Below are 27,788 nucleotides of genomic sequence, written 5' to 3'. Positions count from 1 at the left end.
ACTCTTTATACCGCGCGCGGTTATTGCGTATCCGCTGGAACTCGGTTAGCGATTGCGCGCGCTAAAAACCACAAATTTGTGGCGCGACGTTTATATAGCACGGCTGTTGGAGATGCTTTAGCAGCTTTTGTCCAGGTGATAAGGCGCGAACGATCACCTGTAAGCCCCAAGTAAAAGTCCCACGTTTGTGAAGACTGGACTTATATTAGCATTGAAACGCTCTTTAAAATAATAATAGACGAGGTGCATTACCGATTTCTTGAACCTGCATCCTTCTGATAAAAGTATGGCGAGCTGACCACTAGAATAGGAGATGCAATTTGTCATTTAGAGATTAAATAAAATAGTAAGTGTGCACGTGCAACGCACGTCTATTTGAACTAATAAGTGTGCACACGCAATACGCATCTATTTGGATTAATATATTATACTAAACTTAATACAAGACAATTTATTCATAAATTTGAAATTTCCCTATAAATTACACGATCTCTTATTTCCAACTCGTACAAATAATTTGAAATATCGTTTCTCCTTAATCAACATGTCTCCTGTATTAAAAGACTACCCATTTTTCTCAATGTATAAAATTCAAAATTAGTTAGAAGATTCATCATGATTCTTCATATGCACACATTTATGTAAGTATAGTCACACATGAAAATATCACTTAGGACAAGCTAAGGAACCATTTTAGTGCCAACAAATTCTAGTCAAGAATTACACAAGATCGTCATGAACATATATAGAGAGAAGTGACCTCTCTTTCTTCGAGATTGATCGAACAACAAGTTTTTGTATATATCTATCCGACACTACTACATATATACAATATAACATCTCTTATAATCCCTAACATCTAAAATCAATTTCAACTTCCACATCTCGGTCTTTATGTATGACATGGTCAAGAAAGAATCCTGCCAATTCCTCTTGAATTGCTCGTATGCGATCATGTGGTATGAGTTCATTCCGCATCTGTCACATCTAATTTAAAGAAGAGGGTCAATACATATATATGAAAGAAACTCAACACAATTGATGGTAATAAAATAAAAATGTGAATATTGTTTATGTACTAAATGATATGAAATTTACCATGACCACAAAATATCCTACATTCATCATCATAATCAACATGCGGTTTTTGCTTCTCTTGTATGTAGTTCAAGTTTTCTATCAGGAAAACATGTTAACTCAACTGTAGATAAGGACGGTATGAAAATGCTCATGTAAAATTACAATTGCCATGTATCTGCTGGACAAACAAATACACTTATGCAAACTTCAGAGTTTTTTAGTAAAACTTATGCGAACTTTAGTTTTTTTATTAAAACTTATGCAAACTTCTGGGTTTTTTAGTGAAATGTAATTTCATAACTGCAAGTAAGGTCTTGGTTCAGCGAATTTGTCTGTGAGTTCACTATCTAGTCGTGAGTTGGCCATGTAATAATCGGTAGTCAATACTTAAAAAAACACGGATGTCTGTTGCAGGTACGCGAAAATCAGTGAAAAAATAAAGAAAGAAAGAAGGTGGACGTCTCTGTGTGTGCTCCAGCGCTCCTCTATTTCTCATTGCCTCATCTCTAGTTCCTGTACTTTTAGATGTGTCACCACCGGTGAGGTAGCGATGACAGTAAAAAAACAACACTCAATACTTACTTGATTAATGCGTGCGTGTGGTGCGTTCGCGTGAAGGCGAGCGTCTCCGTCGTTCAGGCCTGCAAGCGGCCGCGGAGACCGTGTCCTCTCACCAGCTGGGTGGCATTGTCGACGCAGGTGAGTCAGTCGTCCAGCTTTTGGGCGGCGGCCTCCACGCACCGGGATTAGCTTTGGACGACGTCGTCCACGCGCGAGTACCGGACAAGCGTGTCCAACGGAGCAGCACATGTCAGAGCTGAGGGAGTCGGCGGTGGCTTCGGGCGAGTGAGATGGGGCCGTGATTAGCTTCACCTGCTGCACAATGGCCGAGACCTGCACCATCCTGGGGACGACGATGGTTGGCGACCAGGCGAATCTACATGCATGGCTGTGGGGCAGACTTTTTTGGCCCACTAATACTCGTCCAAGATACTCAGTGTTGCCCCCACTTGAAGGACCTCGGCGGTGGGTGGTTGTCAGCGTGGGTGTTGTGGATGGAGCTAAAGTCGATGCGGATGTCGGTGGTTCCCGGAGAGCATGCCCAGGATGTGGACGAAGTCGTTGCAGTCAGTAGAAGTGTGTTCAGAGGAAGCCGCAGCTCCTCCTCGCGTGTCTCTCATTGTGGCTCGCATGGGTGGTGGGCTGGTGACGGCTGGTGACTCGCGATCACGATTCCCTGATAGGAGACGATAGGATGCGCTCGTGATTAGTTTCCTAATAATTAGATGCGTTCGTGATTAGTTATCTAATAGGATGCAGCCATGATTAGTTTCCTAATAATTAGATGTGTCCGTGATTAATTTCCTAATAGGATGGCTCGTAATTATTTTCCTAATAATAGGATGCGTGCGTGATTTTTTTCCTAATAATAGGATGGGTTTGTGATTAGTTTCCTAATAATTAGATGTGCCCGTGATTAGTTTCTTAATAGGATGTGTCCGTGATTATAGTTTCCTAATTGACCAGGCATGGACTTTCATATTTTCCTCCGCGGTGGAGTATGGTCAGTCAATGTAAATTGCTAAGTGCACATAGAGAACAGATTCAGTTAAGGCTAGCCGTTAGATTGAGTTTAGTGAGACTAATCATGCGGTGGTAATGTATCCGTGTACGTTTTGTGGGGTGCACTTAGAGAAAATAATGTTTGCTCTTTTATAAGTAGTATAAACTAATAATAGGATAGGTTTGTGATTAGTTTCCTAATAATTAGATATGCCCGTGATTAGTTTCTTAATAGGATGTGTCCGTGATTATAGTTTCCTAATTGACCAGACATGGAATTTCATATTTTCCTCCACGGTGGAGTACGGTCAGTCAATGTAAATTGCTAAGTGCACATAGAGAACAGATTCGGTTAAGGCTAGCCGTTAGATTGAGTTTAGTGAGACTAATCATGCGGTGGTAATGTATCCGTGTACGTTTTGTGGGGTGCACTTAGAGAAGATAATGTTTGCTCTTTTATAAGTACTATAGATATATTTTTACACCAATTTTTTGAATTTGAAGTCATTTGAAAATTCCAAGATTCCCCAAAATCGGTTTTTACGGTCTCTCCCAAAAAAACCTAAATCAAGAAAAATAAAACCTTGTTCAAACCCACGTGCAGGCATATTTTGGCTTTTTTTAAGGGAAATGTTACTACATTAATTAACCAACAAAGCTCAGAATGTCATTCGAGATAACATCCAACAGACAGTCCGGGGGAGCCCCAATCCACCCCATACAAAGTTTATCACATACTCCTGTTCTAGCTAACTTATGTGCAACAACATTCGCCGTACAACTGACGCAAGAGACTTTAAAACCCACTCCTTGATTGAAGCATCTCATTTATCTCGTGGATCCAAGGACCAGCAGCCGAGAAGTTTTTCCCAGGTTGGTTAATCATTTGAACTACTGCCTTGCTGTCCAGTTCAACGTGGATCATGTCCGCTCCCTGCTCCAAAGCAAGATGCACAACCCTCTTGCAAGCCAAAACTTCAGCTGCCTCCGAGTCCACAATACTCGGGAAGAAATGACATACTCCCCCCAGAAAGGCACCGGCATGGTCTCGTATTACAGCACCCCTTCCCCCTTTGTTCCCCTCCTTGTCCACAATACCATCGGCATTAACCTTTATCCAACCCTCCTTAGGCGCCTTCCATCGCTGAGCTTGCACTGGCGTCGCATCTCGCACCTTGGGGAGATGAGAGTTTCTCCATTCTTGCATATGAGCCACAACAGACTCCATGATTTCATGCGGAGAGGCAATTTTCCTGCCATCCCGAGCATCATTCCTAGCAAACCAATGCATGTAGGTCGCCTGAACCATAGCCTCCTGCTCATCACCAGCAGCGCTGGCAAACCAGCTCAACAACCAGTGGGCCAATTCACCTTGGGTCTCAAGCTGGGTCGGTGGAGATTGGACAACTGTCCCTTTCTCCGAGCGCATGAAGTGCCAGAAACTGGCAGAGTGCTGGCATGCCCAGAACTGATGCAGAATTGTCTCCTCTCTTCCACAAGCAACACAAAAAACACCAGGCTTGATCCGCCGTCGGTGGAGTTCAGTTCCTACAGCAAAGCCATTTCGGACCGCCCTCCACATATGGATCTTCGCCTTACCCGGGGCGTTAGTATCCCAAAGAGCCATATACCCTTTCTGTCGATCCACAAAATTGGAAGGTTCAGGCCGTCCTGATCTTCCTCGCATCATGGACAATCGAAGGTGATAAGCCGATCTAACACTGAATACTCCGCTCTTCGTGTAGTTCCATGCCAAAACATCATCAGTGCCAGAGCCCCCAACAACAATATTTTTTATGACGGCAGCATCAGACTCGGTGAATATCAAATCAACCTTCACATTATCCCTGTCCTTCCCATCCGCATCAAGCAAATCAGCTATCTTGTGATGCCATGGATGTACTGCTGACCCAGTGGTTGCATATACCCACTTCTAGGAATCCAGTTTTCGTGATGAATGCTGATTTTTGATCCATCCCAAATCCTCCATGCCGGTCCTTCTCATAACAGGTCCCTCCCATGCACAATGCTCCTGAAGGTGTATGAGGCAATCGATGGATTGGAGGCTGACAGAATGGAATCATCCTTGAAGTAGCTAGCCTTAAGCACCCTAGAACAAATAGATGAAGGTATTGTCAAGATTCTCCAAGCCTACTTTGCCAGTAGAGCTTGATTAAACGCTTTCGGGTCACGAAAGTGAAGGAAATATGCCCTAAAGGCAATAATAAAGTTGTTATTTATATTTCCTTATAGCATGATAAATGTTTATTATTCATGCTAGAATTGTATTAACCGGAAACTTAGTACATGTGTGAATACATAAACAAACAGAGTGTCACTAGTATGCCTCTACTTGACTAGCTCGTTGATGAAAGATGGTTAAGTTTCCTAGCCATGGACAAAGAGTTGCCATTTGATAAACGGGATCACTTCATTAGAGAATGATGTGATTGACTTGACTCATCCGTTAGCTTAGCACGATGACCGTTTAGTTTACTGTTATTGCTTTCTCCATAACCGATACATGTTCCTACGAATATGAGATTATGCAACTCCCGAATACCGGAGGAACACTTAGTGTGCTATCAAACGTCACAACGTAACCGGGTGACTATAAAGATGCTCTAAAGGTGTCTAAGATGGTGTTTTTTGAGTTGGCATAGATCGAGATTAGGATTTGTCACTCCGTGTATCGAAGAGGTATCTCTGGGCCCTCTTGGTAATGCACGTCACTATAAGCCTTGTAAGCAATGTGACTAATGAGTTAGTTACGGGATGTTGCATTATGGAACGAGTAAAGAGACTTGCCGATAACGAGATTGAACTAGGTATTGAGATACCGACGATCGAATCTCGGGCAAGTAACATACCGATGACAAAGGGAACAACATATGTTGTTATACGGTTTGACCGATAAAGATCTTCGTAGAATATGTAGGAACCAATATGAGCATCCAGGTTCCGCAATTGGTTATTGACCAGAGATGAGTCTCGGTCATGTCTACATAGTTCTCAAACCTGTAGGGTCCGCACGCTTAAGGTTCGGTGACGATTGGTATTATGAGTTTATGTGTTTTGATTTACCGAAGGTAGTTCAGAGTCCCGAATATGATCACGGACATGACGAGGAGTCTCAAAATAGTTGAGATGTAAAGATCGATATATTGGATGACTATGTTTGGACATCGGAATGGTTTCGGGTGAGTTCGGGCATTTACCGGAGTACCGGGAGGTTACCGGAACCCCCCGGGAAGTATATGGGCCTTATTGGGCCATAGTGGGAGAGAGGAGAAGGAAGCCTAGGAGGGGGTGCCCCCCCAAGCCCAATCCGAATTGGGTGGGGGGCCGGCCCCCCTTTCCTTCCTCCTTCCTTCCCCTTCCTTGGTCTCCTAGTCCAACTAGCCGTGTGCGGTGCCCCCTCCACCATAATCCACCTCGGTCATATCGTTGCAGTGCTTAGGCGAAGCCCTGCACCGGTAGCTTCATCATCACCGTCATCACACCATCGTGCTGACGAAGCTCTCCCTCGACACTCAGCTGGATCAAGAGTTCATGGGACGTCACCGAGCTGAACGTGTGCAGATCGCGGAGGTGCCATACTTTCGGTATTAGGATCGGTTGGATCGTGAAGATGTACGACTACATCAACCGCGTTGTCATAACGCTTTCGCTTACGGTCTACGAGGGTACGTGGACAACACTCTTCCGCTCTCGTTGCTATGCATCACCATGATAGATCTTGCATGTATGTAGGAATTTTTTTGAAATTACTGCGTTCCCCAACAGTGGCATCCGAGCCAGGTCTTTGCGTAGATGTTATATGCACGAATAGAACACAAAGGAGTTGTGGGCATGGGTATATACATATTGCTTTCCGTCACTAGTTGATTCTTGATTCAGCGGTATTGTTGGATGAAGCGTCTCAGACCGGCATTACGTGTACGCTTACGCGAGACTGGTTCTACTGACGTGCTTCGCACATAGGTGGCTGGTGGGTGTCAGTTTCTCCAACTTTAGTTGAATCGGATTCAATGAACAGGGCTCTTTCTGAAGATCAAAAAGCAATCACTATACCGCGTTGTGGTTTTTGATGCGTAGGTAAGAACGGTTCTTGCTTAGCCCGTAGCAGCCACGTAAAACTTGCAACAACAAAGTAGAGGACGTCCAACTTGTTTTTGCAGGGCATGTTGTGATGTCATATGGTCAAGACATGATGCTAAATTTTATTGTATGAGATGATCATGTTTTGTAGCAGAGTTATCGGCAACTGGCAGGAGCCATATGGTTGTCACTTTATTGTATGAAATGCAATCGCCATGTAATTGCTTTACTTTATCACTAAGCGGTAGCGATAGTCGTAGAAGCAATAGTTGGCGAGACGGCAACGATGCGTCGATGGAGATCAAGGTGTCAAGCCAGTGACGATGGTGATCATGATGGTGCTTTGGAGATGGAGATCAAATGCACAAGACGATGATGGCCATATCATATCACTTATATTGATTGCATGAGATGTTTATCCTTTATGCATCTTATTTTTCTTAGTTCGGCGGTAGCATTATAAGATGATCTCTCACTAAATTCCAAGGTATAAGTGTTCTCCCCGAGTATGCACCGTTGCTACAGTTCGTCGTGCCGAGACACCAAGTGATGATCAGGTGTGATAAGCTCTATGTTCACATACAACGGGTGCAAGCCAGTTTTGCACATGTGGAATACTCGGGTTAAACTTGACGAACCTAGCATATGCAGATATGGCCTCGGAACACTGAGACTGAAAGCTCGATCGTGAATCATACAGTAGATATGATCAACATAGTGATGTTCATCATTGAAAACTACTCCATCTCACGTGATGATCAGACATGGTTTAGTTGATATGGATCACGTGATCGCTTAGATGATTAGAGGGATGTCTATCTAAGTGGCAGTTCTTAAGTAATTTAATTAATTGAACTTTAATTTATCATGAACTTAGTACATGATAGTATTTTGCATGTCTATGTTGTTGTAGATAGATGGCCCGTGCTGTTGTTCCGTTGAATTTTAATGTGTTCCTAGAGAAAGTTAAGTTGAAAGATGATGGTAGCAATTACACGGACTGGGTCCGTAATTTGAGGATTATCCTCATTGCTGCATAGAAGAATTATGTCCTGGAAGCACCGCTAGGTGACAAACCCGCTGCAGGAGCAACACCAGATGTTATGAACACCTGGCAGAGCAAAGCTGATGACTACTCGATAGTTTAGTGTGCCATGCTTTACGTCTTAGAACAGGGACTTCAATGACGTTTTGAACGTCATGGAGCATATGAGATGTTTCAGGAGTTGAAGTTAATATGTCAAGCAAATAGCCGGATTGAGAGATGTGAATTCTCCAATAAGTCCTACAGCTGCAAAATGGAGGAGAATAGTTCTGTCAGTGAACATATACTCAGAATGTCTGGGTACCACAACCACTTGAATCAGCTGGGAGTTAATCTTCCTGATGATAGTGTCATTGACAGAGTTCTTCAATCACTGTCGCCAAGCTACAAGAGCTTCGTGATGAACTATAATATGCAAGGGATGGATAAGACGATTCCCAAGCTCTTCACAATGCTAAAGGCTGCGGAGGTAGAAATCAAGAAGGAGCATCAAGTGTTGATGGTGAACAAGACCACCTGTTTTGAGAAAAAGGGTAAAGGGAAGAAGGGGAGATTCAAGAAGAATGGCAAGCAAGTTGCTGCTCAAGTGAAGAAGCCCTAGTCTGGACCTAAGCCTGATACTGAGTGCTTCTACTGCAAAGGGACTGGTCACTGGAAGCGGAACTGCCCCAAGTATTTGGCGGAGAAGAAGGATGGCAAAGTGAAAGGTATATTTGATATACATGTTATTGATGTGTACCTTACTAATGCTCGCTGTAGCGCCTGGCTATTTGATACTGGTGCTATTGCTAATATTTGCAACTCAAAACAGGGGCTACGGATTAAGCGAAGATTGGTTAAGGACGAGGTGACAATGCGCGTGGGAAATGGTTCCAAAGTCGATGTGATCGCCGTCGGCACGCTACCTCTACATCTACCTTTGGTATTAGTTTTAGACCTAAATAATTGTTATTTGGTGCCAGCGTTGAGCATGAACATTATATATGGATCTTGTTTGATGCGAGACGGTTATTCATTTAAATCAGAGAATGATGGTTGTTCTATTTATATGAATAATATCTTTTATGCTCATTGATACGTCTTCAACGTATCTATAATTTTTGATTGCTCCATGCTATATTACCTACTGTTTTGGACTATATTGGGCTTTATTTTGCACTTATATATTATTTTTGGGACTAACCTATTAACCGGAGGCCCAGCCCAGAATTCTTGTTTTTTGCCTATTTCAGTATTTCGGAGAAACAGAATATCAAACGAAGTCCAAACGGAATGAAACCTTCGGGAACGCGATTTTCTCATCAGATAAGACCCAGGAGACTTGGACCCTCCGTCAAGAAAGCCACAAGGCGGTCACGAGGGTGGAGGGCGCCCCCCTAGGGCGCACCCCCTGCCTCGTGGGCCCCTCGAAGCTCCACCAACGTACTTTTTCCTCCTATATATACCTACGTACCCCGAAACGATCAGAGACGGAGCCAAAAACCTAATTCCACCACCGCAACTTGCTGTATCCACGAGATCCCATCTTGGGACCTGTTCCGGAGCTCCGCCGGAGGGGGCATTGATCACAGAGGGCTTCTACATCATCATCCAAGCCCCTCCGATGAAGTGTGATTAGTTTATTTCAGACCTACGGGTCCATAGTTAGTAGCTAGATGGCTTCTTCTCTCTTTTTGGATCTCAATACAATGTTCTCTCGTCCTCTCTTATGGAGATCTATTCGATGTAATCTTCTTTTTGCGGTGTGTTTGTTGAAATCGATGAATTGTAGGTTTATGATCCAGTCTATCTATGAATAATATTTGAATCTTCTCTGAATTCTTTTATGTATGATTGTTTATCTTTGCAAGTCTCTTCGAATTATCAGTTTGGTTTGGCCTACTAGATTGGCTGTTCTTGCCATGAGAGAAGTGCTTAGCTTTGGGTTCGATCTTGTGGTGTCCTTTCCCAGTGACAGAACGGGCAGCAAGGCACGTATTGTATTGTTGCCATCGAGGATAACAAGATGGGTTTTTTTATCATATTGCATGAAACTATCCCTCTACATCATGTCATCTTGCTTAAGGCCTTACTCTATTTTTAACTTAATACTCTAGATGCATGCTGGATAGCGGTTGATGAGTGGAGTAATAGTAGTAGATGCAGGCAGGAGTCGGTCTACTTGTCTCGGACGTGATGCCTATATACATGATCATACCTAGATATTCTCATAACTACGCTCAATTCTGTCAATTGCTCAACAGTAATTTGTTCACCCACCGTAGAATACTTATGTTCTTGAGAGAAGCCACTAGTGAAACCTATGGCCCTCGGGTCTCTTTCTCATCATATCAATCTCCATCACTTTATTATTGCTTTGCTTTTATTTTGCTTTTACTTTTTACTTTGCATCTCTATACCAAAAATACCAAAAATATTATTTATCATCTTTATCAGATCTCACTTTCGTAAGTGACCGTGAAGGGATTGACAACCCCTAAGCGCGTTGGTTGTGTTGAGCTATTGTTTTTGTGTAGGTACGAGGGACTCACGCGTAGCCTCCTACTGGATTGATACCTTGGTTCTCAAAAACTGAGGGAAATACTTACGCTACTTTGCTGCATCAACCTCTCCTCTTCGGGGAAATCCAACGCAGTGCTCAAGAGGTAGCAAGAAGAATTTCTGGCGCCGTTGCCGGGGAGTCTGCGCAAAAGTCAACATACCAAGTACCCATCACAATCCCTATCTCCCGCATTACATTATTTGCCATTTGCCTCTCGTTTTCCTCTACCCCCAATTCACCCTTGTTGTTTTATTCGCCCTCTCTCTCTATCCTCCCTCTCTTTCTCTATTTGCCTCCTTTTGCATGTCTGCCTTTTTGTTTGCTTGTGTGTTAGTTTGCTAGCTCATAGTTATGTCAAGTCCTTTACCTTCTGCCTCTATGTCTGAAATTGGGGAAATTATTATCGATATGGACAATAATAATATCATGAAAAATTCTGATGCTCCTGCTAAAGAACCTACCATATTTCATACAAAAAAATTCCGTGTTGGTAGTGGTAATATTATTGGAAAAGGAGTTACTCAAGATTTCTTTACTTGTGCCAGTGCTTTACCTTCTATGGGAAGTTCTATCCTTTGTAGAACTAGTAGTCTTGCGGACGCTATTGCCATGCTTGTAGTTGAACTTGAAAGACAATTCATGCACATACATCCTTCCATACAAAGGATATTTTCTGGAATTTTCTAATATTGAGCATTCTTCAGTTAAGCGTGCCGCTACTATCTTTTTGGCTCATGAGTTTAGATTCATAATAAAAGAAGCCAAAGAAATCTTTGCGCATTATAGGGTGGACTCTTGCCGTCCTCCCATAGAGGCTATCCTCTTTGATCAAGAAGAAATAATGCGTTTTCAATCTATAGACTATGTTGCTTTCAATGAAAATCTTAGAAAAAGGGTTCCTACCAATGTTTTAGTTGATAGAATTTCTGAACTTAATGATGATTTGGCTATTCGAAATAATGAACTAGGATATTCTCTTGAATATAGGCTCACAAAGTTCTGTCAAAAGAATGCTTATAATGATGAATTGGTTGTGCATTATGAAGGACCAAAGGAGGAACCAATACCTCCCAAGGTTGATCTTGGGGACTTTTGTCCCATTAAATTTAGCCCTTTTGATTACTTTTGCTTGCCTCAAAGAAAACTTGCTGCCGAACATAGAGAATATGAAATGAGTTTTAATAATCTATCTTACTATTATGGCAATACCTAGATCTATTCTTGTTTGTTATGCCTAGCTAGGGGCGTTAAACGATAGCGCTTGTTGGGAGGCAACCCAATTTTATTTTTATTCCTTACTTTTTGCTCCTGCTTAGTAATAAATAAATTATTTAGCCTCTGTTTTGGTTGTGTTTTTTGTGTTTAATTAGTGTTTGTGCCAAGTAGAACCGTTGGGAAGACTTGGGAAAGTCTTGTTGAACTTGCTGTAAAAAACAGAAACTTTAGCGCTCACGAGAACTGCTGTCATTTTTATTTGAAGAGTGATATTTAGTTAATTCTTTTTTAAGATTATTAAAAGATAAATTCCTCACGTCCAGAAATTTATTTTATAATTTTTGGGGTTCCAGATCTTGCGCTAGCTACAGATTACTACAGACTGTTCTGTTTTTGACAGATTCTGTTTTTCGTGTGTTGTTTGCTTATTTTGATGAATCTATGGCTAGTAAAATAGTTTATAATCCATAGATAAGTTGGAATACAGTAGGTTTAACACCAATATAAATAAAGAATGAGTTCATTACAGTACCTTGAAGTGGTCTTTTTGTTTTCTTTCGCTAACGGAGCTCACGAGTTTTCTATTTTGAGTTTTGTGTTGTGAAGTTTTCAAGTTCTGGGTGAATTCTTGTGATGGATTATGGAACAAGGAGTGGCAAGAGCCTAATCTTGGGGATTCCCATGGCACCCCCAAGATAATCTAAGAACACCGAAAAGCCAAAGCTTGGGGATGCCCCGGAAAGCATCCCCTCTTTCGTCTACTTCTATCGGTAACTTTACTTGGAGCTATATTTTTATTCACCACATGATATGTGTTTTGCTTGGAGCGTCTTTTATGATTTGAGTCTTTGCTTGTTAGTCTACCAAAATCATCCTTGCTGTACACAACTTTTGAGAGAGCTATATATAATTTTGAATTTGATAGAATACTCTAGTGCTTCACTTATATCTTTTGAGTTATATAATTTTGCTCTAGTTCTTCACTTATATCTTTTAGAGCACGGTGGTGGATTTGTTTTATAGAAACTATTGATCTCTCATGCTTCACTTAGATTATTTTGAGAGTCTTAATAGCATGGTAAATTGCTTAATAATAATATGCTTGGTATTCAATATTTGTAAAACTTTCTTTTGAGTGCGTTGAATACTAAGAAAAAAATTGATGCTTGATAATTGTTTTGAGATATGAGGATGGTGATATTAGAGTCATGCTAGTTGAGTAGTTGTGAATTTGAGAAATGCTTGTGTTAAAGTTTGTGATTCCCGTAGCATGCACGTATGGTGAACCGTTATGTGATGAAGTCGGAGCATGATTTATTTATTGATTGTCTTTCTTATGAGTGGCGGTCGGGGACGAGCGATGGTCTTTTCCTACCAATCTATCCCCTAGGATAATGCGCGTAATAATTTGCTTTGATAACTTCTAGATTTTTGCAATAAGTATATGAGTTCTTTATGAGTAATGTTGAGTCCATGGATTATACACACTTTCCTTCCTTCCACCATTAATAGCCTCTCTAATACCGCGCACTTTTCGCCGGTATCATACACCCACCAAATACCTTCCTCAAAACAGCAACCATACCTACCTATCATGGCATTTCCATAGCCATTCCGAGATATATTGCCATGGAACTTTCCACCGTTCCGTTCATTATGACACACTCCATCATTGTCATATTGCTAGCATGATCATGTAGTTGACATCGTATTTGTGGCAAAGCCACCGTTCATAATTCTTTCATACATGTCACTCTTGATTCATTGCATATCCCGGTACACCGCCGGAGGCATTCATATAGAGTCATATTTTGTTCTAAGTATTGAGTTGTAAGAAAAATAAAAAGTGTGATGATCATCATTTTTAGAGCATTGTCCCAAGTGAGGAAAGGATGATGGAGACTATGATTCCCCCACAAGTCGGGATGAGACTCCGGACGAAAAAAAGAGGCCATAAAAAAAAGAGAAGGCCCAAACAAAAAAATGAGTGAAAAAGAGAGAAGGGACAATGTTACTATCCTTTTACCACACTTGTGCTTCAAAGTAGCACCATGATCTTCATGATAGAGAGTCTCTCATTATGTCACTTTCATATACTAGTGGGAATTTTTCATTATAGAACTTGGCTTGTATATTCCAATGATGGGCTTCCTCAAAACGCCCTAGGTCTTCGTGAGCAAGCGAGTTGGATGCACACCCACTTAGTTTCTTTTGTTGAGCTTTCATATACTTATAGCTCTAGTGCATCCGTTGCATGGCAATCCCTACTCACTCACATTGATATCTATTGATGGGCATCTCCATAGCTCGTTGATACGCCTAGTTGATGTGAGACTATCTTCCCCTCTTTTTGTCTTCTCGACAACCACCATTCTATTCCACATATAGTGCTATATCCGTGGCTCACGCTCATGTATTGCGTGAAGATCAAAAAAGTTTTGAAGATGTCAAAAGTATGAAACAATTGCTTGGCTAGTCATCGGGGTTGTGCATGATTTAAATACTTTGTGTGGTGAAGATAGAGCATAGCCAGACTATATGATTTTGTAGGGATAACTTTCTTTGGCCATGTTATTTTGAGAAGACATAATTGCTTTGTTAGTATGCTTGAAGTATTATTATTTCTATGTCAATATGAACTTTTGTCTTGAATCTTTTGAATCTGGATATTCATACCACAATTAAGAAGAATTACATTGAAATTATGCCAAGTAGCACTCTGCATCAAAAATTCTGCTTTTATCATTTACCTACTCGAGGACGAGCAGGAATTAAGCTTGGGGATGCTTGATACGTCTCCAACGTATCTATAATTTTTGATTGCTTCATGCTATATTACCTACTATTTTGGACTATATTGGGCTTTATTTTCCAGTTTTATATTATTTTTGGGACTAACCTATTAACCGGAGGCCCAGCCCAGATTGCTATTTTTTGCCTATTTCAGTGTTTCGGAGAAACATAATATCAAACGGAGTCCAAATGGAATGAAACCTTCGGGAACACGATTTTCTCATCAGATAAGACCCAGGAGACTTGGACCCTCCGTCAAGAAAGCCACGAGGCGGTCACGAGGGTGGAGGGCGCCCCCCCTAGGGCGCGCCCCCCTACCTCGTGGGCCCCTCGAAACTCCACCGACGTACTTCTTCCTATTATATATACCTACGTACCCCCAAATGATTAGAGACAGAGCCAAAAACCTAATTCCACCGCTACAACTTTCTGTATCCACGAGATCCCATCTTGGGGCCTGTTCCGGAGCTCCGCCAGAGGGGGCATCGATAACGGACATCATCATCCAAGCCCCTCCGACGAAGTGTGAGTAGTTTATTTCAGACCTACGGGTCCATAGTTAGTAGCTAGATGGCTTCTTCTCTCTTTTTGGATCTCAATACAATGTTCCCCCCTCTCTTGTGGAGATCTATTCGATGTAATCTTCTTTTTGCCATGTGTTTGTTGAGACCGATGAATTGTGGGTTTATGATCCAGTATATCTATGAATAATATTTGAATCTTCTCTGAATTCTTTTATGTATGATTGGTTATCTTTGCAAGTCTCTTCGAATTATTAGTTTGGTTTGGCCTACTAGATTGGTTGTTCTTGCCATGGGAGAAGTGCTTAGCTTTGGGTTCGATCTTGCGGTGTCCTTTCCCAGTGACAGAAGGGGCAGCAAGCCACGTATTGTATCGTTGCCATCAAGGATAACAAGATGGTTTTTTTATCATATTGCATGAAACTATCCCTCTACATCATGTCATCTTGCTTAAGGTGTTACTCTGTTTTTAACTTAATACTCTAGATGCATGCTGGATAGCGGTCGATGAGTGGAGTAATAGTAGTAGATGCAAGCAGGAGTCGGTCTACTTGTCTCGGACGTGATGCCTATATACATGATCATACCTAGATATTCTCATAACTATGCTCAATTCTGTCAATTTCTCAACAGTAATTTGTTCACCCACCGTAGAATACTTATGCTCTTGAGAGAAGCCACTAGTGAAACCTATGGCCCCCGGGTCTCTTTCTCATCATATCAATCTCCATCACTTTATTATTGCTGTGCTTTTATTTTGCTTTTACTTTTTACTTTGCATCTCTATACCAAAAATATTATTTAACATCTTTATCAGATCTCACTTTCGTAAGTGACCGTGAAGGGATTGACAACCCCTAAGCGCGTTGGTTGCGTTGAGCTATTGTTTTTGTGTAGGTACGATGGACTCGCGCGTAGCCTCCTACTGGATTGATACCTTGGTTCTCAAAAACTGAGGGAAATACTTACGCTACTTTGCTGCATCATCCTCTCCTCTTCGGGGAAATCCAACGCAGTGCTCAAGAGGTAGCAGTCATGCACCCTTGATGAGGGTCTGTTTTTACTAAATCTTGATAGTAGTGATACACATGTTCATAGTATTGAAGCCAAAAGATATAAGTTTAATAATGATAGTGCAACTTATTTGTGGCACTGCCGTTTAGGTCATATTGGTGTAAAGTGCATGAAGAAACTCCATGCTGATGGACTTTTGGAATCACTTGATTATGAATCACTTGATGCTTGCGAACCATGCCTCATGGGCAAGATGACTAAAACTCCGTTCTCCGGAACAATGGAGCTAGCAACAGACTTGTTGGAAATAATACATACTGATGTATGCGGTCCAATGAGTGTTGATGCTCGCGGCGGGTATCGTTATTTTCTTACCTTCACAGATGATTTGAGCAGATATGGGTATATCTACTTGATGAAACATAAGTCTGAAACATTTGAAAAGTTCAAAGAATTTCAGAGTAAAGTGGAAAATCATCGTAACAAGAAAATTAAGTTTCTATGATCTGATCGTGGAGGTGAATATTTGAGTTATGAGTTTGGTCTTCATTTGAAACAATGCGGAATAGTTTCGCAACTCACGCCACCTGGAATACCACAACGTAATGGTGTGTCTGAACATCGTAACCGCACTTTATTAGATATGGTGCGATCTATGATGTCCCTCACTGATTTACCGCTATCGTTTTGGGGTTATGCTTTAGACACAGTTGCATTCACATTAAATAGGGAACTATCAAAATCCGTTGAGACGACACCTTATGAACTGTGGTTTGGCAAGAAACCCATGTTGTCGTTTCTTAAAGTTTGGGGCTGCGATGCTTATGTGAAAAAGCTTCAACCTGATAAACTTGAACCCAAATCGGAGAAATGTGTCTTCATAGGATACCCAAAGGAAACTGTTGGATACACCTTCTATCATAGATCCGAAGGCAAGATATTCGTTGCTAAGAATGGATCCTTTCTAGAGAAGGAGTTTCTCTCGAAAGAAGTGAGTTGGAGGAAAGTGGAACTTGACGAGGTAATTGTACCTACTCCCTTATTGGAAAGTAGTTCATCACATAAATCAGTTCCAATGATTCCTACACCAGTAAGTGAGGAAGCTAATGATGATGATCATGAAACTTCTAATCAAGTTACTACCGAACCTCGTAGGTCAAGCAGAGTAAGATCCGCACCAGAGTGGTACGGTAATCATGTTCTGGAGGTCATGTTACTTGACCATGAAGAACCTACGAACTATGAGGAAGCGTGCCTCCAAACCTGGTATCACATTCCCACACACATTCATAATGAAACAGCTTGTTCAGCGCTATTCTTTGGTTGCTTGCCTCCATCTCATTAATCAGCAAGATTGGACTATGACCAAATTTCGCTGCAGTAAGGTGCTCAACCGAAGCATACGGGAACAAAGCTGACAAATTGGTTGTTGCCAATACTCGGTCCAACCTTACCCTACAATACTCCCCTCCCACAACTCTCTTCTCGAACGTCCAATCCAGTCCTTTATACCCGAGATCCGCTAACTCACATACGTCAACTGCCACTCTAAAGCCTTCTATTTGAGCGTTGTCTCGCTCATTTGGTCCCATTTGCTCCTCTGGCCTCAAAATCTCATTAAAGTCTCCCATGCAGACCCATGGAAGTGCATTCTCCCCACGCAATATTTTCATTGTGTCCCATGTTTTGTATCTCAGACTCCTATCTGCCACACCATAGAAACACGTCAAACGCCACGGGTCGTTCCCCACCACTTTCACCACAAAATCAATATGATAGCGGGAATAAGTTTTTATTTCAATATTAACATCGTTCTTCCATAACAAACATAAACCTCCACTCCTACCACTACTATCTACTCCTAACCGACCTGAGAAACCTAAAGTACCCGCCAAACCTTCCACCCGGTACTTCGCTAGTTGTGTCTCCACAATACAAAGCACCATCGACGCACACGCCTCCATGAGATTGCGGAGCTGCCGGACTGTCGCAGGGTCGCCAATCCCGCGACAGTTCCAACACAGTAGCTTCATTGGGCTCGGCGGTCCTCCTCGAGAGAGGCCGCCTTGTCAACATCCTCCATGACTTCCTCCTAAGACCTACCATCCTGCTTCCTCCTCTTCACAATCGGGTTTTTGCCAGGGGTTGTAGAGGCCACCTGGAATGCATCCTCACCTCCATTCTCTAGAAGCAAAACAGTTTCTGCGACCTTTCCAGAGAGAGGAAGGCATCCTCCTCTCACATTGACTGAACCATCAGCACGCACAATCCTTTTACGGGCATTCGGATTCTCCTCGGAATTGGCCTGCTACGAGTAGTCCATGTTCTGCGATCCTCCATCCTCCCCACCAAACTCCCTCCTTTCTCCCTCACGATCTCCTCTCCCCTGTCTACCACCTCTACCACTTCTCCCACCTAAACCTCCAGACCTACCTCCTCTACCCATTCCCTCCATACTGCCTCTTCCTCCTGACGTGTAGGTCGGTTGTTCGGCATTCCACAGGAGTGATATGTCTCCAACGTATCTATAATTTTTGATTGCTCCATGCTATATTATCTACTGTTTTGGACTATATTGGGCTTTATTTTCCACTTTTATATTATTTTTGGGACTAACCTATTAACCAGAGGCCCAGCCCAGAATTGTTGTTTTTTGCTTATTTCAGTGTTTCGGAGAAACAGATTATCAAACGGATTCCAAATGGAATAAAACCTTCGGGAACGTGATTTTCTCGCCGAACGTGATCCAGGAGACTTGGACCCTACTCCAAGGAGTCAAAGAGGAGGTCACGAGGGTGGGGGCGCCCCCCCCCTAGGGCGCGCCCCCTACCTCGTGGGCCCCTCGGTGCTCCACCGATGTACTCCTTCCTCCTATATATACATACGTACCCCCAAACGATCAGAACAGGAACCAAAAACCTAATTCCACCGCCACAACTTTCTGTATCCAAGAGATCCCATCTTGGGGCCTGTTCCGGAGCTCCGCCGGAGAGGGTCGTCATCACGGAGGGCTTCTACATCATCCTAGCCCCTCCGATGAAGTGTGAGTAGTTTACCTCAGACCTTTGGGTCCATAGTTAGTAGCTAGATGGCTTCTTCTCTCTCTTTGAATCTCAATACAATGTTCTCCCCCTCTCTTGTGGAGATCTATTCGATGTAATCTTCTTTTTGCGGTGTGTTTGTTGAGACCGATGAATTGTGGGTTTATGATCAAGTCTATCTATGAATAATATTTGAATCTTCTCTGAATTCTTTTATGTATGATTGGTTATCTTTGAAGTCTCTTCGAATTATACGTTTGGTTTGGCCAACTAGATTGATAGTTCTTGCCATGGGAGAAGTGCTTAGCTTTGGGTTCGATCTTGCGGTGTCCTTTCCTAGTGACAGAAGGGGCAGCAAGGCACGTATTGCATCGTTGCCATCGAGGATAACAAGATGGGGTTTATTTCATATTGCATGAATTTATCTCTCTACATCATGTCATCTTGCTTAAAGCGTTACTCTGTTTTTAACTTAATACTCTAGATGCATGCTGGATAGCGGTCGATGAGTGGAGTAATAGTAGTAGATGCAGAATCGTATCGGTCTACTTGTCACGAACGTGATGCCTATATACATGATCATGCCTAGATATTCTCATAACTATGCTCAATTCTGTCAATTGCTCAACAGTAATTTGTTCACCCACTGTAGAATACTTTTGGTCTTGAGAGAAGCCACTAGTGAAACCTATGGCCCCCAGGTCTATCTCATCATATCAATCTCCATCACTTTAATCTTGTTTTGCTTTTTTTACTTTGCCTTTACTTTTTACTTTGCATCTTTATACCAAAAATACCAAAAATATTATATCTATCAGATGTCAATCTCGTAAGTGACCGTGAAGGGATTGACAACCCCTAATCGCGTTGGTTGCGAGTAGCTATCGTTTTGTGCAGGTACGAGGGACTTGAGCGTGGCCTCCTACTGGATTGATACCTTGGTTCTCAAAAACTGAGGGAAATACTTATGCTACTCTGTTGCATCATCCCTTCCTCTTCGGGGAAGACCAACGCAAGCTCAAGACGTAGCAAGAAGGATTTCTGGCGCCGTTGCCGGGGAGTCAACGCAAAAAGTCAACATACCAAGTACCCATCACAATCCCTATCTCTCGCATTACATTATTTGCCATTTGCCTCTCGTTTTCCTCTCCCCCACTTCACCCTTGCCGTTTTATTCACCCTCTCTCTCTCTCTATCCTCCCTCTCTATTTGCCTCTTTTGCCCGCTTGCCTTTTGTTTGCTCGTGTGTTAGATTGCTTGTTTGTCGCGATGGCTCAACCGAGATTTGGTGATCTCCACCTCAAAAGGTTAGAGGAGATCGAAACCAACGTTAGGAAGTTTATGGTTTTGCAATTTGAGCATAATAATTTCTTTAGAAACGAGCTTAAGGAACAAAAAAATTTATGAGTTATATGAATAAAGAGCTAGATGATGTGTCTAAAGAATTTGATGGTATAAGATCCCAAATTGCTCGTCTAGAAAAGATGACTGCTGAAATTTCGGATATGCAAGCCACCTTAGTCAATAAGATGGCCGCTAAACCAAATGCCTATGAAAATCAAGATGAAGATCTAAAAGTTATTGATGTGTCACATATTAAATCTTTATTTTGCAATATAAATCTTGATGAAACTGAATATGATCTTCCTTTAGCTAGAAGGCGTTCTAAAAATTCGGAGTATTTAGATCTTAATGATGAAATTGATGAAAGTGGGATTGAAAGAAATAAAAATCTAGATGTTGCTAAACCCACTATATTGGATTTCAAGGAATTTAATTATGAAAGTTTCTCTTTAATTGATTGTATTTCCTTGTTGCAATCCGTGCTAAATTCTCCACATGCTTATAGTCAAAATAAAGCCTTCACCGAACAAATTGTTGATGCCTTGATGCAATCTTATGAAGAAAAACTTGAGTTGAAAGTTTCTATCCCTAGAAAACTCTATGATGAGTGGTAACCAACTATTAAAATTAATCATGAGTTTTATGCTTTGTGTGATTTGGGTGCTAGTGTCTGTACTATTCCCAAGACTTTGTGTGATTTGCTAGATTTTCGTAATTTTGATGATTGCTCTCTAAACTTGCATCTTGCGGATTCTACTATTAAGAAACCTATGGGAAGGATTAATGATGTTCTTATCATTCCAAATAGGAATTATGTGTCCGTAGATTTCATTGTTCTTGATATAGATTGCAATCCTTCTTGCCCTATTATTCTTGGTAGACCTTTCCTTAGAACGGTTGGTGCGATTATTGATATGAAGGAAGGGAATATTAGATTTAAATTTCCATTAAAAAGGGCATGTAACACTTTCCAAGAAAGAAAATAAAATTTCCATATAAAACTATCATGAGAGCCACTTATGGATTGCCTACCAAAGATGGCAATACCTAGATCTATCCTCGCTTTTATGCCTAGCTAGGGGTGTTAAACGATAGCGCTTGTTGCGAGGCAACCCAATTTTATTTTTATTCCTTGCTTTTTGCTCCTGCTTAGTAATAAATAAATTATTTAGCCTCTGTTTTGGTTGTGTTTTTTGTGTTTAATTAGTGTTTGTGCCAAGTAGAACCGTTGGGAAGACTTGGGGAAAGTCTTGTTGAACTTGCTGTAAAAAACAGAAACTTTAGCGCTCACGAGAACTGCTGTCATTTTTATTTGAAGAGTGCTATTTAGTTAATTATTTTTAAGATGATTAAAATATAAATTCCTCACGTCCAGAAATTTATTTTATAATTTTTGGGGTTCCAGATCTTGCGCTAGCTACAGATTACTACAGACTGTTCTGTTTTTGACAGATTCTGTTTTTCGTGTGTTGTTTGCTTATTTTGATGAATCTATGGCTAGTAAAATAGTTTATAATCCATAGAGAAGTTGGAATATAGTAGGTTTAACACCAATATAAATAAGGAATGAGTTCATTACAGTACCTTGAAGTGGTCTTTTTGTTTTCTTTCGCTAACGGAGCTCACGAGTTTTCTATTTTGAGTTTTGTGCTGTGAAGTTTTCAAGTTCTGGGTGAATTCTTGTGATGGATTATGGAACAAGGAGTGGCAAGAGCCTAATCTTGGGGATTCCCATGGCACCCCCAAGATAATCTAAGAACACCGAAAAGCCAAAGCTTGGGGATGCCCCGGAAAGCATCCCCTCTTTCGTCTACTTCTATCGGTAACTTTACTTGGAGCTATATTTTTATTCACCACATGATATGTGTTTTGCTTGGAGCGTCTTTTATGATTTGAGTCTTTGCTTGTTAGTCTACCACAATCATCCTTGCTGTACACACCTTTTGAGAGAGCCGTACATGAATTAAAATTTGATAGAATACTCTATGTGCTTCACTTATATCTTTTGAGCTATGTAGTTTTGATCTATGTGCTTCACTTATATCTTTTGAGCTATGTTGTTTTGCTCTATGTGCTTCACTTATATCTTTTGAGCGTTATAATTTTGCTCTATGTGCTTCACTTAGATCTTTTAGAGCACGGTGGTGGATTTGTTTTAAAGAAACTATTGATCTCTCATGCTTCACTTAAATTATTTTGAGAGTCTCTTAATAGCATGGTAATTTGCTTAATAATAATATGCTTGGTATTCAAGATTTGTGATACTTTCTTTTGAGTGTGTTGAATACTAAGAAAAGATTGAAGCATGATAATTGTTTTGAGATATGGAGGTGATAATATTAAAGTCATGCTAGTTGAGTAGTTGTGAATTTAAAGAATACTTGTGTTAAAGTTTGTGATTCCCGTAGCATGCACGTATGGTGAACCGTTATGTGATGAAGTCGGAGCATGATTTATTTATTGATTGTCTTCCTTATGAGTGGCGGTCGGGGACGAGCGATGGTCTTTTCCTACCAATCTATCCCCCTAGGAGCATGCGCATAATACTTTGCTTTGATAACTTCTAGATCTTTGCAATAAGTATATGAGTTCTTTATGACTAATGTTGAGTCCATGGATCACTCTCACCCTTCCACCTTTGCTAGCCTCTCTAATACCGCGCACTTTTCGCCCGTATCATACACCTACCATATACCTTCCTCAAAATAGCCACCATACCTACCTATTATGGCATTTCCATAGCCATTCCTAGATATATTGCCATGCAACTTTCCACCATCTAGTTCATCATGACACATTCATCATTGTCATATTGCTTAGCATGATCATGTAGTTGACATAGTATTTGTGGCAAATCCACCATTCATAATTCCTTCATACTTGTCACTCTTGATTCATTGCATATCCCGGTACACCGCCGGAGGCATCCATATAGAGTCATACTTTGTTTTAGAATCGAGTTGTAATCATTGAGTTGTAAATAAATAAAAGTGTGATGATCATCATTTTTAGAGCATTGTCCCAAGTGAGGAAAGAATGATGGAGACTATGATTTCCCCATAAGTCGGGATGAGACTCTGGACGAAAAATAAATAAAAGAGGCCAAAGAAGCCCAAAAAAAAGAAGAGGCCATAAAAAAAGAGAAAAGGCCCAAATAAAAAAATGAGAGAAAAAGAGAGAAGGGACAATGTTACTATCCTTTTACCACACTTGTGCTTCAAAGTAGCACCGTGATCTTCATAGTAGAGAGTCTCTCATGTTATGTCACTTTCATATACTAGTGGGAATCTTTCATTATAGAACTTGGCTTGTATATTCCAATGATGGGCTTCCTCAAATTGCCCTAGGTCTTCGTGAGCAAGCAAGTTGGATGCACACCCACTTAATTTCTTTTTGAGCTTTCATATACTTATAGCTCTAGTGCATCCGTTGCATGGCAATCCCTACTCACTCACATTGATATCTATTGATGGGCATCTCCATAGCCCGTTGATACGCCTAGTTGATGTGAGACTATCTTCCCCTCTTTTTGTCTTCTCCACAACCACCGTTCTATTCCACCTATAGTGCTATATCCATGGCTCACGCTCATGTATTGCGTGAAGATTGAAAAAGTTTTGAAAAAGTTAGAGTATGAAACAATTGCTTGGCTTGTCATCGGAGTTGTGCGTGATTTAAATACTTTGTGTGGTGAAGATAGAGCATAGCCAGACTATATGATTTTGTAGGGATAACTTTCTTTGGCCATGTTATTTTGAGAAGAAATAATTGCTTTGTTAGTATGCTTGAAGTATTATTATTTTTATGTCAATATAAACTTTTGTCTTGAATCTTTTGAATCTGAATATTCATATCACAATTAAGAAGAGTTGCATTGAAATTATGCTAAGTAGCACTCTGCATCAAAAATTCTCTTTTTATCATTTACCTACTCGAGGACGAGCAGGAATTAAGCTTGGGGATGCCTGATACGTCTCCAACGTATCTATAATTTTTGATTGCTCCATGCTATATTATCTACTGTTTTGGACTATATTGGGCTTTATTTTCCACTTTTATATTATTTTGGGACTAACCTATTAACCGGAGGCCCAGCCCAGAATTGATGTTTTTTGCTTATTTCAGTGTTTCGGAGAAACAGAATATCAAACGGAGTCCAAACGGAATAAAACCTTTCGGGAAAGTGATTTTCTCACCGAACGTGATCCAAGAGACTTGGACCCTACTCCAAGGAGTCAAAGAGGAGGTCACGAGGGTGGGAGGCGCCCCCCTAGGGTGCGCCCCCTGCCTCGTGGGCCCCTCGGTGCTCCACTGACATACTCCTTCCTCCTATATATACATACGTACCCCCAAATTATCAGAACAGGAGCCAAAAACCTAATTCCACCGCCGCAACTTTCTGTATCCACGAGATCCCATCTTGGGGCCTGTTCCAGAGCTCCGCCGGAGAGGGCCGTCATCACAGAGGGCTTCTACATCATCCTAGCCCCTCCGATGAAGTGTGAGTAGTTTACCTCAGACCTTCGGGTCCATAGTTAGTAGCTAGATGGCTTCTTCTTTCTCTTTGAATCTCAATACAAAGTTCTCCCCCTCTCTTGTGGAGATATATTCGATGTAATCTTCTTTTTGCGGTGTGTTTGTTGAGACCGATGAATTGTGGGTTTATGATCAAGTCTATCTATGAATAATATTTGAATCTTCTCTGAATTCTTTTATGTATGATTGGTTATCTTTCCAAGTCTCTTCGAATTATCCGTTTGGTTTGGCCAACTAGATTGATAGTTCTTGCCATGGGAGAAGTGCTTAGCTTTGGGTTCGATCTTGCGGTGTCCTTTCCCAGTAACAGAAGGGGCAGCAAGGCACGTATTGCATCGTTGCCATCGAGGATAACAAGATGGGGTTTATTTCATATTGCATGAATTTATCTCTCTACATCATGTCATCTTGCTTAAAGCATTACTCTGTGTTTAACTTAATACTCTAGATGCATGCTGGATAGCGGTCGATGAGTGGAGTAATTGTAGTAGATGCAGAATCGTTTCAGTCTACTTGTCACGGACGTGATGCCTATATACATGATCATGCCTAGATATTCTCATAACTAAGCTCAATTCTGTCAATTGCTCAACAGTAATTTGTTCACCCACCGTAGAATACTTATGCTCTTGAGAGAAGCCACTAGTGAAACCTATGGCCCCCGGGTCTATTCTCATCATATCAATCTCCAGCACTTTAATCTTGTTTTGCTTTTTACTTTGCCTTTACTTTTTACTTTGCATCTTTATACCAAAAATACCAAAAATATTATATCTATCAGATCTCACTCTCGTAAGTGACCGTGAAGGGATTGACAACCCCTAATCGCGTTGGTTGCGAGTAGCTATCGTTTTGTGTAGGTACGAGGGACTTGAGCGTGGCCTCCTACTGGATTGATACCTTGGTTCTCAAAAACTGAGGGAAATACTTACGCTACTCTGCTGCATCATCCCTTCCTCTTCGAGGAAAACCAACGCAAGCTCAAGACGTAGCAAGGAGCCATTCTCCCCATTCACAAGTGTGTGGGTCATGTTCCGTCGCCGCATTCTTCCACTGTATGACCCATCAAGCCACAGAAAAAACAAAAATTTGGCAACCTCTCATAATAAATAGGATATTTCTTCCTCTTTTGCAACGTGATCGGAACAAACCTCATGAGTGGTGTATCAACATCAACAAAAACTCGTGCCCTCAAGGTGCTAGAAGGGTTAATTTTTCCCTCACTGACTATCACTGTAAAAGGTGGTTCTCCAACCTTGGCGGCTACCTTTTCTGCTAGCTCTTTCTTAGCTGTCAAACCATCAGGCAAACCCTTGATTCGATCCCATAATGGAACTTTATTCAGTTTGTATTCAGACACATCAGTGAAGCCATCATATTCCTGCACTATTATCGTAGCATAGCAAAAAATCCATGGCCCTCCATCCATGATCCGCTTCCAGTCACCAAGGCAGTGGCACTGGAAGAAAAAGAGGTTTGGGCCTTTGATATTGAAAGTCACTCCCTGGGCAGCGGCCCAAGCGTTTCGCATCTGCCTCAACAGCGCTGCATGATTGAAAGGCTTGGTGGTATGAACACGAAACAATCCTAGCCACCGCACCCCCTTGATCAATTCCTCGACTTCCCCTGACAGATCGAGGTCGTCCTCCTCCTCTCCATGCAGCTTCATGCCAGCAAATTTGTCCTCCAAATTTGGTTCCGGGCCATAGTAATCCCAATCTTCATCTTCCTCCTCTAACGCATCCCCACCCCCGCTTCTGCTACCTCCTGCTCCCCCTGCCGGAGGGCCCCTGCTAGTCGATCCCCCCGTCATCGTGTTTCTCACTCCGATCTGCCTCCTGGCCTCCTCCTCCTCGCCTTCCACGATCGCCGCCGCCTTCAACTTCTCTTCCTCCTCCCTTACTCCCACAAGCGATGGAGCCGCCATGCAGGGCGGGCCTTGTGTCCTTGGACCTGTTGTTGATCTCCCCGACGTCGCCGCCGAGATATTTTCCATGGACTCCGACGTCGCCACCGGAGGAACAGTGGAACCCTAGATCGCCTCTAGGGTAGCTTTGACCTACTTGTCGATTTTATATGACGCAGAGCAACATGCACAGGCTCTGGACACTATTGGGCCGGCCCACCAGCTCAAAGCTACTTCTTATTTTTACCGCGCGGCGCAACTCAAAAAAAAGTTTTTAGCGCGTGGCGTAAAAAAGAGACGCAGATCTTGACGCACGGCTCTGCACGGGCCAGCTCAGCAGAGCGAAGCTCTTTAGTTTTTGTTAGTGCGAGACGTAAAAAATGGTTAAAAAGAAGGGAGCTCATGGACAGCGACTAATCGAGGAGCGTTCCTTCGGGAGCCTCCTGAAGGGTCACTTGAGGTGGGCTGAGAGCGCGCCGCTATCATCCGTCACCACGTGTCGCGCTCTGGACGCTCCCTCCGGTTTTTAAGTTTTTTTAGGGTTTACGCACGCATTGTCGGCTTTTTAGAAGTTTTTCCTTTTTTGGCTTTTCATCTTCTGCCGGTGTTTCTTAGCTTTTCGACAAACAAAATTAAAAAAATTGCGCGAAAAAATGTGTTTTTTTTCTTCCGCGAGAGGCATGGACGTGCCTCTCGAAAACATAAAAAATGAGTTTTCTCTTTTTCCCTTCCGTGAGAGACACGGTTTTGCTTCCGCGAGAGGCACGGCGTGCCTCTCGAAAACGAAAAAAACTTTTTCCTCTCTTTTTTCCTTCCATGACAGGCACAATTTTACTTTCGCGAGAGGCACGGCCATGCCTCTTGAAAAAAATGCAGTTTCTCTTTTTTTTATTTGTGAGAGGCACAGTTTTGCTTTCGCAAGAGGCACGAACATGCCTCTTGAAAATGAAAAAAAAAACATTTTATTTTTTCCTTCCGTGAGAGGCACCGATTTGCTTTCGTGAGAGGCACAACCGTGCCTCTCGGAAAGGAAAAAAAGTGCTTGCAGTTTGGTTTTTTCGTGAAAAAAATTCGTCGAAACCTATCA

General features: G+C 41.8%; 1 protein-coding gene across 1 annotated transcript; it reads right to left on the bottom strand.

The window, feature by feature from the left end:
• Positions 1-3,439: 3,439 nt before the first annotated feature.
• LOC147986793 (uncharacterized) lies at positions 3,440-26,722 on the bottom strand. Its single transcript, XM_087542160.1, has 3 exons — positions 25,947-26,722; positions 4,669-4,753; positions 3,440-4,576 (listed from the first exon to the last, which is right to left on the bottom strand). The coding sequence occupies exons 1-3, from the start codon at positions 26,720-26,722 to the stop codon at positions 3,440-3,442; spliced, it is 1,998 nt and encodes a 665-aa protein (XP_087398286.1).
• Positions 26,723-27,788: the final 1,066 nt, after the last annotated feature.

This window comes from Triticum urartu, chromosome 2A (genome assembly GCF_056163025.1).
Source record: "Triticum urartu cultivar PI428250 chromosome 2A, HENAU_Tu73, whole genome shotgun sequence".
Taxonomy (NCBI): domain Eukaryota; kingdom Viridiplantae; phylum Streptophyta; class Magnoliopsida; order Poales; family Poaceae; genus Triticum; species Triticum urartu.
This window is presented reverse-complemented; position numbering and strand designations above follow the sequence as displayed.